We start from the raw sequence: 17,150 nt of genomic DNA, 5'->3' as shown, positions 1-17,150 counted from the left end.
AAAAAAGTTATAACAATAATAAGTTTAACAAAATCTACATCGTACAGCTATTTTTTTCGAAAATCGTATGGATTGTTGATAAATAATAGTGCAATTACTTAATTACTCGGCTAAATATTAACTAGGTGCATTTTCTTATAAGAAAAAAAAATATTATTACGAATACATTTGGTTTAAAATTTAAAACACGGCCTCCAAACTACATATAATACTTGGGGTTTCGCCGCAATCAAATGCATAATACAGACTACCACTACAAATCCAATTTTAATTATTATAAAGTTGTAGGTTATTACAATATGATTATGTAACAGATTCTTATTCAGTTATGCCAGTTATTCAGTTCTTATTAACAGTTGTGCCGATATCAGCAGCACTGCGCAGCAATTATGACGCAACCTATCGGACGAACCCCAAGGCGTTTGGAGGCCGTGTTTTACATTTTAAACCGAATGTATTCGTAATAATATATTTTTTTCTTATAAGAAAATGCATCTAGTTAATATATAGCCGAGTAATTAAGGAATTACACTATTATTTATCAATAATCCATACGATTTTCGAAAAAAAAATAGCTGTACGATGTAGATTTTGTTAAGCTTATTATTGTTATAACTTTTTTATTAGTTAAGATACAACTTTTTACCCAATGACCTTTTCTATTGGTAATATTTTTTGGATTAAAACTACGTTTTAACCGATGTCCTATCTCGTACCGTTCTCGAGCTACAGTCGTCTCGATGCATAGCGCGTTCCGCCATCTTTGCCCCCCTCCCCCCAAGTTCTCGACCACCTGAAAAGTAGGCGACATGCGTATTTTTTATCACCACAGTCCATATTACAACTATCAGCAAAGATATTTGATATTACTTCTTTGCGACACTCACAAATTAATTCTACTTTCGGTTAAAAAACTACACGAAAAGTCCATTTTTACATATTTTATACAATAACTTGTTTATTTATAGAGATACGACCTCGGACCCAATAACCATTATTGTTGTCCACATTTTTAGAATTCCAACGACGTTTTAACCGATGTTCTATCTTTTACCGTTTTCGAACTATCAGCGTTTTAACGCATAGCGCAAACCGCCATGTTTGCCCCCTCCCCCCCACCTTATCGACCACTTTTGAAATAGGCGACATACGTAATTTTGATCACCACAGTCCATATTACAATAATCAGCAATAACATTGCGTACTACTTTCATGCATGCTCAAACCCCCTCAGCTCCTGGACTATATTAGTCCAAGCAAACTAAAAAAACTTACACAGGGATCGTTAAAAAAATTGCAAGAAAACGTTTAATGGTTTTATTTTGTAGTGTTGGGTTTGCAGAATGACATACTAAAAGTTGCCAAAAATCGGTGCACGAGAAAACCACTAAAATCACAATTTAAAATGGCGGCTTTTTCCAACATTGGACAAATTTAAAAAAATCACATTTCACATGCATTTGTTATGCACATTTTTCGAGATATTGACTTGGGATCACCGCCTGTATTTATTGGGTGGTTAGTACTTCATTTTGATAGGGAACGCGTTTTTGGCCGCCATCTTGGATCCGCCATATTGGACATAGATAATTTTTTTTCAATGTAATGATAGTGTTGTGACTTATCATTACCAACTACATTTTTACACTGATTTCAATAACAAAATCCGTTTTTAAATATCTTTATTCATTTTGAAGATATATTCAAACTAAAACTCTCCACCATATATTTCTTATGGACGTTTCATAGTTTGATAATTTAAAAAAATTTTTTTTTCTTATATCTCCAGTTCTTATTAACGCTTGTAGTTCGTTCTAGGCTTAAAATATTCAGTAATGTAAGGGCTTTCATTTGAGCTCTTGATCATTAAAATCAGACGAGTTAAACACCAGCTACGAACCTCAGAACAATATTAAATTTAACTTTTTAGAAATATATTTTTATTAAAATATTTATAACTCGGGTTGTTAATACGTCACCACGTTCTTTCTGGTCTTAAATTACTCTGTAAATGTTTTTATTTAATTTTATTAATCACTAAATAAAATCTGAGTAATTTAAAATGAGTCATGAATCTTCACTTAACAGTAAATTATATCTTTTTTGAAATTCGTCTTTAATTAAGTACATATATCCCAAACCCTAATAACACCCAAAAAGTAATTCATAGCTAAAATAAAAGTCAATAATATTACGAATCATTTAAGACTATAAAGAGCTTTGGGAGTTATTTAGAATTGGGGATATACGTCTTTAACTAAAGACAAATTTCAAAATAAATACATTATAATGTTAAATGATGGTCAATGACTCATTTTAAAATTGTCAGATTTTGTTTAATGATTAATAAAATTAAAGCCAAACATTTACTAAGTAATTTGAGACCAGAAAGAACTTGGTGACGTATTAACAACCCGAGTTATAAATCTTTTAATAAAAATATATTTCTAAAACGTTAAATTTAATATTGTTCTGAGGTTCGTAGCTGGTGTTTAACTCGTCTGATTTTAATGATCAAGAGCTCAAATGAAAGCCCTTACATTACTGAATATTTTAAGCCTAGAATGAACTACAAGCGTTAATAAGAACTGGAGATATAAGAAAAGTAGTTTTAAAAAATTATCGAACTACGAAACGTCCATAAGAAATATATGGTGGAGAGTGTTCGTTTGAACATATCTTCAAAATGAATAAAGATATTTAAAAACGGATTTTGTTATTGAAATCAGTGTAAAAATGTAGTTGGTAATGATGTGTCACAACACTATCATTACATTGAAAAAAATTATCTATGTCCAATATGGCGGATCCAAAATGGCGGCCAAAAAACGTGTTCCCTATCAAAATGAAGTACTAACCACCCAATAAATTTTAGGCGGTGGTCCTAAGTCAATATCTCGAAAAATGTGCATAACAAATGCATGTGAAATATGTTTTTTAAATTTGTCCAATGTTGGAAAAAGCCGCCATTTTAAATTGTGATTTTAGTGGTTTTCTCGTCCACCGATTTTTGGCAACTTTTAGTACCTCATTCTGCAAACCCAGCTCTACAAAATAAAACCATAAAACATTTTCTTGCAATTTTTTTAAGGTCATATCCTATATTTCCCCGACTATATGTCATTTTAATATTTACTTTTAACTAGCTGTTACCTACGGGCTTCACCCCGTTTGACTTCATAAGTATTAATAAAATTGTTGATTGCTTAAGTTAAGCTGAAATAAACAAAACGGAATACAGTAATACAAACAAATAAGTACAGCTGAGGTATTTTTAACATTAGGTATATGGAAAGTTCCCTTTAGAAAGGAATTACGACCTTAAAGGGCATTTAAGAAATAATGGATAGTTTTGCGCAAGGTTTCTCGCCATGACGAACATTTTAAGTATATGGTTTAGGGGGGTGTGACTTGTAGTTTCTCAAAAGTTCATGGGTACTTTTGGCTTTATATATAGATAAAATAGTTAGTTGAGCAACTAAATAATGAGAGTTTACTAATCAGTGGACGGATTGATTCAAGAAGAGGGGGACCAGTTACATGTACCTGGTGAATTTCTTCACATTTTAGCACCAAGAGGTTTACCTCCTCACAAATTATGCCTTTAAAAAGGTGTAATTGTAATTTTACTAAGGAATTTAAATCCACAAAAAGGACTGGTTAATGGAACCAGATTAATGGTAAAGAGTTGAATAACAAAGTCCTAAATCTTGAAATTATTACTGAAAGTTCGGCTGGAAAAAGTCAAGGACAGACACTTGAAAAAGTTAGTCTTTATATGCCAGAGCCCTGCTTTCAGCATGGGGCATTGTACGTAGCAATGTCAAGATGCCGCGCTTTTGATGATCTAAAAATAATGGTTAAAGAACAACGAAACCAAAGTCATCTAGCTAAAGACGCTAGAGTGTTAACAAAAAAAAAAACATAGTATGGGAAAAGTTTATCATGTAACATTTTAAAAGTAAGATGACAATTTTAACTGGTCTGTCAGTCAGTATTCCGTAAGCCTACTCTGTTAGAACCTTTATTAAAACAGTATCGAGCTTAAAATTTTTATTTATTGTAATTAAAAGTTTAGCTCTTAAAAGTTTTTTCTTTTTTTTCGTGGTGATAAGTTAAGAGTTAAATGGTTATTTAAATTTGTTTAATATATTGAAATATAAATAAGATTATTAACTGGAAACAACTATTTTATTTCATTTGAGTCTATCAACTTGCAATAAACTTTAAGAGCGTTAACGACTGAGAACACAGATATCCAATCTCAGAACGCAGTTAGTTGGGGGCATCAATTTTCTGCTCTCACAATGTTTTTGAAATTTTAAATACTATGACAAGATTAATCATCCTACAGGGCTAGAATGGTATTAGTGTAAGTACGACGGTTAGGAGCTTCATGAAGAACTTGGGACAGCCCTCAAACTTTGTTCCATGCAATGCATTCATGGCAACATTAATTTAAAAAAAAATTGTTTCAGGGATAGTTTTCTAGGTCTTTTTTAAATATCTTAAATTCAAAGGGTTATTCGCCTTATTATGCATTTGGGGAGTGTAATAGCAAACACATTTCACATTAAAACACAATAAACTTTACCACAACACAAATAATAATATGTTTAGCACTATAATGTGTCCTTATAGAAAACACATTATAGACAAAGAGATCACAAGATTGCAGCTCCCATTTAAGTGACAACATTAAGAAGTGCTCATGAAAACATTGGCGGGATTTTAAAATGCTTAAAAGTATTAAAACAGATAAAACTATTAAACCAAATCTTCAAGATCTTCTCCTCCATCTTCTTCATCTGTTTTTCTTGGTTTATCTGTAAATGTAAAATCAGATTAAAAGAAATATATTTTTATAATGAGGCAAGTTATACAGGGTGTTCAAAAAAGGTGGGGACATAATATACGTAGTGATTCCTTGGGTAAAAATAAAGAGAAAATCAAGAAAAACACGTTTTTCAAAATCACTTTGTTAACCAGATATCCGCCATTTTGTATATTTACATAAACATTTTTATATCTTTGAAGTTTTTCAACCGATCTTTATGAAACTTGGTATGTATGTTAAAGTAGAAGAGATCCATGTTAGAGGAATAATTTAATCTTGATTCAACTTAAAATTTCAAAATGGCGGCCATTTAAACTTTTTAAACTTAAATTTCTCAAAAATGTCTGTTTTTATGAAGATATTTCAAGAACACTTTTATTTAGCATTTTTAATTCCCCATCAAACAATAGCAAGTTTAAATACCCCTGCCGCAGCAAACCTGCAGACTTAGCGAATTTCCATTTGCCTGATTGGATTTGCACTAAAATGTCTCAAAAATATCCCATTTATTCCCTATTTAAATAGAACTAGCTGGCCCGACAGACGTCGTCCTGTCCTAATGTGGTTTTATGTCAAATGCTCGTTCATTTTCAAGATGAGCTCGTTCGCATGGCTCAATCACGTCCTGGTTGAAGTTCGTTCGCTACGCTCACTCACCTTTAGGTTGGAGCTCGTTCGCTGCGCTCACTGGCCTTCAGTTACATTTGACAACAAATATTTGTAAAAAACAAATGGAATAGAAACCTATTTGATAGCTCTCATTTGTTATGCATAGGTTTGTTTTAAAAAAAATTAGGTTATCATTACAACAGCCGTTTTCTTAATTTAATTTAATCAAGAAATGACAAACATGGCATGGTTAACAAAATAAAACATTCTTCCATAAGATTAACATGTAAACTGCAAAGGGCCATAGGACGCTTCCCTTAAGGGTTTTTGAAACGGAAACAGGCTATTATGTTATTCTAATACCTAAGGAATATCCCTGTAAATTTTCATGCCAATTGGTTCAGTAGTTTTCTAGTTATAAACGCTGTAACTAACACAACTTTCTTTTATTTATTAAGAAGATTAGTTTAACGAGTACTTAGGTTTGCTGCAACAGGGAGGGTAAAAAAGTATTTTTTGTTGTAAAATGTTAATTAGTACTGTAGTTTAGTAAGAATTGAATGTATTTTCCAAATTTGATCAAAATATGTTCATAAACCAGCAAACTCAACAGTTGCCTTATCTATATACAGGGTGTTTTTTTAAAAACTTGCATCTTTATTTATGTAAAAACCACAATAGATAGAAATATGCAGTTTGCGGGAATCATCTATTGACGTAGGGGGCCCAATTTTTTTGAATTCAACGTTATATTCACATCTCCCCCCTTTCCCCCCTTCCCCAAACTTATTTTTTTTAAATAGCAAGGTACCCCTTGTGACATATCAAATAAAAGAGCATGAAAAAAGAAAATGTTTGATGAAAAAAATTGAAAATCGGTTCATAAATTTGCGAGATATATCCCTCCCCCCTCCCCGAAACTTAATTTTTTTTTATCGCAAGGTACCCCTTGTGACATATCAAATAAAAGAGCATGAAAAAGAAAATTTTTGGTGAAATTTATTTTTCATTTGATACGTCACAAGGGGGGGGGGTACCTTGCTATTTAAAAAAAAGTTATGGGTAGGGGAAAAGGGGGGGGAGATTATCTCACAAATTCATGAGCCGATTTTCAATTTTTTTCACCAAACATTTTCTTTTTTCATGCTCTTTCATTTGATATGTCACAAGGGGTACCTTGCTATTAAAAACAATTAAGTTCCGGGTGGGGAGGGGGGGAATATCTCACAAGTTTATAAACCGATTTTCAATTTTTTTTCATTAAACATTTTCTTTTTTCATGCTCTTTCATTTGATATGTCACAAGGGGTACCTTGCTATTTAAAAAAATAAGTTGGGGGTAGGGGGGGTAAGGGGGGGAATGTGAATGTAACATTGAATTAAAAAAAATTGTGCCCCCTACGTCAATAGATGATTCCCGCAAACTGAATATTTACATAAATACATAAATAAAGATGCAAGTTTAAAAAAAAAACACCCTGTATATAAAATCCAATGTATGTTTGTTTGTATGTATGTTTGTTTGTTTGTCCTTTATGGACTCCAAAACCGCTCGACAGATTGTAATGAGACTTTAAGGCATTATTAAGCATTATTCAAGGATGGTTTGTGTGAAGTTTGGTGCAGATCCGTCAAAAGGGCTCCCGCCCCAGTGGCTCTGGAGTTTCCCATGTTAACCTTATGAGTACTCATATTTAAATGGAATTAAAGAATCCTAACAGCTGGTTCAACTAAGCAATTTTATTCTGTGATGTTCAATAGCATTAAAAAGTTAATAAGTTTCCCAACAGGGTGCAGCACGACTTTTTTTAAATTTATGACGACAGCTAATTTGCAACCAAAAGGTGAGTGAGCGTAGCGAACGAACTTCAACCTGGAGGCGAGTTAGCGTAGCGAACGAGCTAACCTGAAGGCAAGTGAGCGCAGCGAACGAGCTCCAACCTAAAGGTGAGTGAGCGTAGCGGACGAACTTCAACCAGGATCTTGAAAATGAACAAGCATTTGACATAAAACCACATTAGGACAGGACGACGTCTGTCGGCCAGCTAGGTCAGCATAAGAATAACGTGGGAATTTAAAAATTACAATTTTATGGAATTTTTTCTATAACTATTAGGCGCATAATAACACTTCAATATACTAAATTATTTTTTTTTTTTTAAGCTCTACGAAATGGTTTGGAAAGAAATTGTTAAATTTTGTGTTTTTAGGGTCAAAAATGGGAAAACCCTATTTTTACCCCATAAACCCCTGTTCCCATAGTCCGGTCATGCTGGTTCACGAACTTGTTAGAATAAACGTAGGTTTACACGTTTGAACCAAATTTCATCAAAATCGGATCATTTTTGCTCTAGTTATCGTGCTAACGGACACATATATATGAATTTGAACGGATAGTGTTTTTGTCCTCTAGGGACCTCAAAACAAAAAAGTAAATCGGTCTCGGGTCCAGGTCTTACCATGAGTACTACGGTAATAGCTTATTCCCCATATGGGAAATTCGCTAAAAGATCAAATTAGAAATAGCTGATTATTACGATTCTAAGTTGTAAAATGGGGTAGAATAAGGCAGGTAGAATAAGGGTAGCTTGTCAGGTTTGTTCCATTTTACAACTAAAAATTGTAATATTTCAGCTATTTCTTATTTGATCTTTTTGAACTTGATATAGTTTAATATGGAATCATAAATGCTAAATAAAAGTGTCCTTGACATTTTTTCCTAAAATCAGCCATTATTTAGGAGTTTAAGTTTACAAATTTTAAATGGTCACCATTTTTAAATTTTAAGTTGAGTTGAATTCTCAATCTTTGTTACCTATAGATATGAACATGTTTAGTAATATTTTATTTAATATAATTTGACAATGCCTATTCCTATGTACAACTTGGTCCATGGCAATAAACTTTCTTATTCTTATTCTTATAATAATGAATTTTTTGTATAACATGGGTCTCTTTTACCTTAACATACATACCAAGTTTGATAGAGATCGGTTGAAAAAATTTGAAGATAAAAATGTTTATGTGAAAAATACAAAATGGCAGATATCTGGTTAACGGAGCGATTTTGGAAAAGATGTTATTCTTGATTTTCTTTATATTTTGACCCAAGGAATCAATACGTTAATTGAGTGAAAATTTAAAAACGTACGTTTTCATGTCCCTGGCCTTTTACTTAGTAGATACTGGATTTGTAGCTTATTATTATGTGTTTTAATATTTTTTGAGACGGGGGCAACATGTTACACACATTTATTTGGTTTTAAATAGGTTCTAGGTATTTTTTTCGTATTTTTAAAGTCTCGAAATTCACGACCATGACGTGTCCCTAGGGTACATTTTCCAACTTTCACGCTGTTTTTAGACTAATTATTCATGCCGAAATATATAAAGCCATATTTTTATGTCATCAATGGTTATTAAACTTACAAAAAAGGAGCATATTATAATTTTATTGTCATTGCAAACTGACTACCATGACAAAATAAGTCTGTCCCTCGATTTGGCATCACGACCATTTGGGAAAAATTTTCAACTTTGGAGCACGACAGTGGCAAGCCTGACGTCGATGGAGTCAGTTGGTTTTAGAGACTAGTTCGGGGTGTACGTCAGGATTGTAGTGCCGGTCGTTTTGAGTTGAAAGGAGGAATTACAAGATTAATAAAGGAAAGATTGTGTTTTTTGTAATTTTGGTGTGTCCATGACCGTACGTAGTCATTCGATGAAGTAGACATGGTGTTAATTTTTGTTTATAAGATATTTCAATTGCTAGATTAACCTAGAAGTCCACTTTGTATCCTCGAACATGAGGTGCAGGGCTACCGCCAGAACAGAGCCAAATAAGACGTAATTTCACGACCAAAGTTTCACAACCATCGCGGGTTTTTTCACGACCCATCCAGCCTTATGGATTATAGTGTGTTTGGTCGTGACAATAACTTTAACATAATTGTAAATTGAACAGTTTAGTTCAATTGAAACACATATTTTTATTATAACTAACAGTAAAATTGAAGGATTGTTTAGAAAGATTTAGATTATTTCAGACAATTCACGACCGTACCGCTTGTCCCTGACCATCACGTTTATGATTTCTATCATAAAAATTTCAAAAATTAAAATATCGTCATATTTCAATGTTTTATACACAAAAGAAGCATACCTCTATACAAACATAACGATTTTTCGGGTCTCAGGTAAGTTTTTTCTGAGTTATACAAACTCAAAAAGATTTTATTGGTTTTTTTTCAATTTTTTTTATTTTTTTATTTTTTTCTAGAAAGGCCAAATGTACCAAAAGCTCAGTGACCTTTTTATTGTATAATGGTCATAAAAGTAAATTAGTTTATAGCAAAACAGAGTTATAAAAATAATATTAACTATTTTTAATATTTATTTAAACGTCTGTTATGGTCGTGACAGGATTTTGTGTTTTTCCACTAAAGATGCTCTTTAAAAAAAAAACTACCAAAGATATTGCGTTACCATGGACATTTTATGAAACTTCAAATGTTAATGAAATAAAAAAAATAATGAAAGTTTTGAAAAAAGGGGAAAAAAATTTGCAAAGTGCTTTTCCTGAAAACGTACGTTTTTAAATTTTCACTCAATTATGTCCCCACCTTTTTTGAAGCTCCTAGCCTGAAGCAAGAAGCAACACAACCACACGGACAATACACATCGTCGGGTGATCGTGGCGGGTGGTGGCGTTTAGTTAACAATTTTGTTAATTAAAAGATAAAACTACAGTAGATTAGGCAGAATAAAAGTATTTTATCCAAAAATAACTAGCTTTAAAAAGCTATACACCATTTTGTTTTTTATATTTTTAATTTTTATCTTTAACACTGTATAAGATTGTGCGCTTTGAATTAGGATTTGCAGCAACAATTAACAAATTGAAAAAAAAAACTTGGACGGATATTTCTTTTTCAAAATGGCGGCCATTTACAATTTTACAACCTTATCTTTATAAATGCAGGAGGACCTTCTCTTATCCTAACTGTGATTCCACCAAATTCTTTCAAAAACAATTTTGTGTTCATAATAAAAATATAATACTTGTTTGAAAAAAGTATAAAAATATGCATTATCAAATCACTGAATTTCAACATTACACCATTACCCATGGAGTTCAAAGGATAACATGTTTACAATTTAAGAAATTGCCAACAATACAATAATAACAAGTACTCAACCGTATGACTGCAGAGCCTTTCTGCTTGGAAGCAGTTTCAGTGAAACTAGATTGTCATCACTTGAGTTTTTTCTTGAGTGAACATGAGCACTGGAGATATTTTCTTCTCCTTCCATGATTGGTGAAACAGCTGCAAAAAAAAAGGATATATTGATATGCGGAGAGCAAATAGTCTAGTGGTTAGAGATTAAAACTTCTTATTTTGTCTTAGAGGCCCAGAGTTCAAATTTCGGCAAACACCAATTGACCTGATGGTTTTGAGCCTAGGTCCACTTATCTAAAACAAAAAGAGCAAAGTAAATCTCAGACAGGTGGAGAACTCCCTTCACCAAAAGACATGTGAAAAGAGATGTAGAAAACTATTTCTAGAGTTACTTATTCAAACAGTTTGTCTGCAGGTTTGCTGCGGCGAGGGTATTTTATTTAGACTCCAGGTTTTGTTTTCCGACATTTATGTACTCTTATTGATATCACACATTTTTTTATTGATATAAATATATATTTTTTTCATTGATATCACTACAGTTTTCTATTTATATCCTATCTAGTGATACGTATCCGTCCCAAATCCTACGTATCACTATGTATTTTTTATCGATCGACTATTGATACTTCCACTAGGTTGAAGTAGAGCCTCTTCTTCTAACTCCTCACTGAGGAGATATTTAAAAAAAATACAAAACGCACTCATGACTTCACCATTGTGAGTGCACATTCAACTAACAATGAAAAATCCCGCAGCGACCGAAAATCAATCGCTCTAAGCAAAACGGTCGCAGCAACAGCGATAGTAGCTGAGCGATAATCGCTGTGCGACTATCGCTACAGTCGCTCCAAGCAAAATAGGCCTTAAGCCTAATATTCATAAAATGGAGAGTTGTCACCAGGTTGGTTCTTCACAGTCACAGTGGCAAATTAATTTAATATAGATCGATCTTGATGTGGAAGTAAGTTATAAATTTAAAATAGAAAAATAAGATAAATATGAAGGCTAACTCTTCTGTTGTTAGTGTTAAATACTTTTAATCACTTTGACTTTATTTAAATGTTTTACATAAGAATTATACCCTCACTGAATTTAAGATGTTGAAGCTGCCATGTCCAAAAGAGAAGAGAAGGAATTTTTTAATTTCACACAAATGTTCATTGGTTCATTGTTGTAGCCAGCTGTCTTCTTTCTTCATAAAGGAACATCACTTGCACTAATATTCAGGCTTTTGGAAAATAATGTAATGTTGGGGTTTTACGATTAATTTATACTATATTAAACATTTTGGACAACAGTTTTATTGCAACTATGGGATAAATTACAGGTTACAGGCTTTTTGTTAACAATAATGTGTTTTGGATATAAAAATATTTTAAAATGTGATGATGGTTTCTGAGGGGTGATTAAAGGGTAAATTTAAATTTAATCAATTAAATTAATAATTTTAATCAATTTACTCAAATGCCGAAGTTCAAACGTTCTTCGGCGATTGAACAAATCCAAAATACCCATAACGCGGTGAGAACAAAAGTAATTGTCCTTGTTGGGTTGTGGGTATTTCTATTATGTGCAAACGCCGAATTCTTGTTCTCACAAGACATCCATAATTAAGTCCTAAATAGAGAGCAGTTAGCATACCTTTGTGCACTCCTTGCTCAAGAAAATCTGCTATAAATACAACATGGGAAAACTGTGTAACTTCCTTAAACATCCAGACACAAAAAATTCCCAGAACACAGAAAGAAAATTAATCCCAGTTTCAGTCGGAGACAACATGATTCTCATCATACCTGATGTTAACTCTTGGTTCTAAACATGGAGTTCTGGAGACATAGTTCTCAAGAAACCTTTTCCAGGTGACGCCAAATAAATTTATCTGCACCAAGGATGTACCCGATAGTTCTCAAGAAACCAATTCCATGTGAAGCCAAATAAATTTATTTGCACCGAGATGCACCCGATGGGCAAGTAAACGTAAAATGCACAGAAGCAATGATGTAATCTGGATCCAAGCAAGGTTTTATCAGATGTGGTTGCAAGAGGAACTGTTTAGGTAAATCATGAAAATAAGGTTATACATCAAATGCAATTCTATATGACATTGCAGCACATACTGAGCCAAAAAGTAAAATACAAATGTAACAAGAAGGTCGAGTAAGGGTCGTTTATAATTTAAGGTGGGGATATAATTTACGTACAGTAGTATTTCTTGGGTCAAAATAAAGAGAAAATCAAGAATAACTTTTTTCCAAAATCGCTTCTTTAACCAGATATCCGCCATGTTGTGTTTTTTATATAAACATTTTTCTTTGTAATTTTCAACTGATCTTTATCAAACCTGGTATGTATGTTAAGGTAAAAGAGACCCCATGTTAGAAAAAAATTCATCTTGATTCAACTTAAAAATTCGAAATGGTGGCCATTTAAATTGTTTAAACTCAAATTACTCGAAAATGACTGGTTTTATGAAAAAATGCCAAGAACACATTTATTTAGAATTTTTAATTACTTATCAAACAATACGAAGTTAAAAAAGATTGAATAAGAAATAGCTGAAATATTACGGTTTTTAGTTGTAAAAGGATCACATCATTTGTCCGAGTTTTCAACTGTCCGAGTTTGTTAAAAATTACAAAATATTTAAAAAATCAGTTGTCCGAGTTTTCATTTGTCCGAGTTTTGATAAATAACTAATAATAATTAGATAAATCAACTGTCCGAGTTTTCATTTGTCTGAGTTTATTAAATTATTTTAAAAAATATTGAAATATCAAGTGTCCGAGTTTTCAACTGTCCGAGTATGGTTTAAATAATAACTAGTTAGCCGCCCGTGCTCCGCCACGGGAATATTGTCAAATCAAATAAAATCAAATCAAAATCATGTTTATTTCAGTAAGTAAATACATTGTTACGCTTTGCCAGTAAAAATTTCATAGTTATGCAATGATATAAATAAATAAAATAATATAGGCCTACTAACATAGTCATTAAATACGAAATGCCTCTCACATAGGCTACTACCCGTGCGTGAGAGATTTCCGCTATCAGGAAATAATAATATTAGAAATTGAAAGAAAAAAGATAAAATAAAAGACATAATAATTAACAAATACTGTTTATCTTTGATATATTGGTTTGATTAACATAAATAGTTTATACAGGCCCAACTATCCGTTCTACTTCATATAAAAAAAGCAGTCCCTAAATAAAATACAAATAATCTTTGTATTTTATTTAGGGACTGTTTTTTTATATGAAGTAGAACGGATAGTTGGGCCTGTATAAACTATTTATGTTAATCAAACCAATATATTAGTTTAACCAAATGAATGTTTTAAATTAATTCGAGTTACATTTGAAAAATAAATGGTGTATGAACTGTACAAGTGCACAATGCTGATAACCTAATAAGCTACTTATGCTATGGAGATAATTTGGTAATGTATATTCCTACATTCTTTGTTTTCTTGTTCATTACATTCGTTGTGCGGAATAAAGATAGTAATTTAAATCACGCATCATCAGTTGGCCGCATTTCACGGATCTTTGACCCATTCTGTGAGTAACAGCTGCGTATACGTTGTATAGGCTATAATATAAAGTTGGGCATACTTTGGTTCAATGTTAGAGGGTATTAACGAATCTGATGGTAAACGGAGCCCCGGATTATATAGACTACCAGAATGATGATTCATCTAAGTGAGTCTTACAAACTCACCATTGCAAATGCAGAGTTGTAAGATTTTATATTATTCAAATAGTTTTTTTTGTTTCTTTTACTTTTTATAGCCTATGTAGTCCATGTTGATAAGATTTTCTATGAACTCAGAATGTCGATAAGGAGCTAATTTTACCTTCCCCTTGTGACAACATAAGGAGAAAATACTTGTGCTGTGTCCCTGTTAGTCTGTTCTGACTCTAAATTCATAGATTTGCAGTCAAATCCAATCTAACGACCCCAATTCAAAAGAGTTGGTGTTTTTTTAGGAACTTCCAGAGCACATTTAACACCATCACTGTTATTTACTTTTTAGTTCCATGGTTCTCCAGGTTTTTTTCGTTCTGGTTGTCTCTTTACGCACAGTTTCCACCTTTTCTTTTTATTTTTGTACTTTTCACACCCTGGGGATTATGATAAAGTTGTATAACACTATAATGACCCGTTTCAAATTTGCCTTTAAACATCAAATCACACACTTTTTCGCCAGAACCGAAATTGTAAGTCACAGTTTCTCAAGCAACTTCCCTGTGTGCCTACTGGAAAAAAATAGTTAGGGTATAGTTCACTGATAAATTGTAGTTCTACATATCCAGAATACTCGATATCTCGAGAAGGTAAAGATTGGTACTACTGAACGTCAAACACTGATCTTAAGTAAGATTCATCATCACCTACGATAAAATGTTTGTATGTTTCCCACTCATTAGAAATTATCTGCACAACTTGCAAGTGGATTTCCCCATGATTGTTCTGGTGGGATAAATGATTTTAATCGGAACAAACAGTTTCCGTCCCCTACTTTCGGTATTATTTCACGTTCCATCCATTCCCAAACTCAAACTCAATTACCACTTTCCTTTGGATCATTTTGCATGAAAAGTAACACATATTTCGAAAATACAAATTTATATTGTAGTTATACGTATTCGTAATCGCCATCTCCAGAAGGTAAAGTTTGGTACTGCTTAACGCCAAACACTTACCTTGAGTAATATTGATCACCTACGATAAAATGTTTGTATGTTTCCCACACATTAGCAATTTTCTACACAACCTGCAAGCGGATTTCACTATGATTGTTCTGGTGGCCGTAGGGAATAAATTATATTGATCGGAATAAACAGTTTTCGTCCCCTACTTATTTACTGGGTATTATTTCGTGTTCCATCAGGGCCGTACCTAGGCTGTGGCGATGGTGGCCCCTGCCAAGGGCGCAGGTTAGACAAGGGCGCAAAATGGGCGCCGGTTGGGCAAGAACGCAAAATGGGAAAGAGGGACAAATTTTACTTTTTTTATGAGCTAGATGAAAAAAATAGAAATTGACGTTTTATATTACACTTATGTTACGGTATAATAACAGTTATATGAAATTATTTTATGTTTGTTAATGTCATTTATTGATTTATTAACAATTATTACAATGTCAACCATTGTAGTTGTACAGAAAAATGGGCGCAGGGACGTTCTCACAAGGCCCGGTGGTAAGCATGACACTATTTTCGTTTTAAAGTTAATAATTATGAACTTCTATGAACTTAAACAGCTCAACAATGTCCACAACTATCGAGGTGTCACACTTGACCTCGTTCTCTCGTCAATGCCTGACACTGTAGTTGCTCCGGCCCTGGACTCTTTTCTTCCGGAAGATAGACATCATCCTGCTTTAGAAATTACTGCAGCCATCCCTGTTCCGGTGAGTCAAAATTGCGTAAAGCTTGTTCATGACTTTAGAAGATGTAACAACGAATCAATATTTAACCAAGTGCAAGCTCTTACATTGCCCGTATTAGATGACTTGCATGACTGCGAACAGTCATTCAGCCTTTTTTGCAGTCAGCTGTCTCACATCATAACGCTGAATACACCCATGAAGAGAGTTCAAACATCTAGTTTCCCTAAATGGTTTTCCAAGGACCTGAGAAATCTAGTCATCGTGAAGAATATTGCCCATAGGAATTTCAAGACTTCTGGAAACCCTATTGATCTAGAACGGTTTCGATGTTTGCGGAGGCAATGCAAACTTCTGGCTGGAAATTGCTATGCATGTTACATTGGTAGGGTTGAGGACAGCATTCCTCATAACATCAAATCCTTTTGGTCGCATGTCTCCAGCCTGAAAGGCGCATCCAGTCTCCCACCGAAGATGGCCCTAAATGATAGAGTGGCTGAAGACCCTAGTGAAAAATGCAACCTTTTTGCTGGTCACTTTTCTTCAGTGTTTGGTGTCAGTGATGTTCCAATTCCTGTCTTCAATTTCGCTACTGGTGACTCCCTTTCTTCGATCAAAATATCAGCCACTGAGGTTCAATCGAGGCTTGACAAACTCGACCCATCCAAAGGCCCTGGTCCAGATGGCATACCCCCAGCTGTTCTGAAACTCTGCTCTCCTGTTCTTGCCGCTCATTTGGCCGTCCTATTCAATGCCCTACTTTTCTCTGGTATCCCTCTAGTACAGAACGGGCGAGTTGAGCCCCCAGTACTTTTCCCTCTCTCCGGTACGGGATGACGTTGAGCCCCCAGTACTATTCCCTTTCCCCTAGTGCATGGGCGTGTTGAGCCCGCACTGGCTGGACGGGCGTGTTGAGCCCCCAGCACTCCTTCTTTACCTTTCCATCCGGTACAGGACGGGCGTGTTGAGCCCCCAGTACTTTTTCCTTTCTCCGGTACAGGACGGGCGTGCTGAGCCCCCAGTACTTTTCCCTCTCTCCGGTACGGGATGGGCGTATTGAGCCCCCAGTACTATTCCCTCTCCCATAGTGCATGGGCGTGTTGAGCCCGCACTGGCTGGACGGGCGTG

General features: G+C 33.9%; 1 protein-coding gene across 1 annotated transcript in view; it reads right to left on the bottom strand.

Moving 5' to 3' along the window:
- Nucleotides 1-3,956: 3,956 nt before the first annotated feature.
- Nucleotides 3,957-17,150, bottom strand: part of LOC128986798 (protein PTHB1-like) — a 154,603-nt gene continuing 141,409 nt past the window's right edge. The window contains exons 16-17 of the mRNA XM_054407320.1: nucleotides 10,645-10,773; nucleotides 3,957-4,826 (exon numbers count right to left, since the gene is read on the bottom strand). Coding sequence (XP_054263295.1) covers nucleotides 4,768-4,826; nucleotides 10,645-10,773 — 188 coding nt within the window. The 3' untranslated portion in view covers nucleotides 3,957-4,767. The remainder of the gene's footprint in view (nucleotides 4,827-10,644; nucleotides 10,774-17,150) is intronic.

Source organism: Macrosteles quadrilineatus, unplaced genomic scaffold (genome assembly GCF_028750875.1).
Source record: "Macrosteles quadrilineatus isolate MER2022 unplaced genomic scaffold, UCM_ALF_1.0 Scaffold_2__2_contigs__length_208266976, whole genome shotgun sequence".
NCBI lineage: Eukaryota > Metazoa > Arthropoda > Insecta > Hemiptera > Cicadellidae > Macrosteles > Macrosteles quadrilineatus.
The sequence above is the reverse complement of the archived record's forward strand: the minus strand, read 5'-3'. Positions and strand labels throughout refer to the sequence as shown.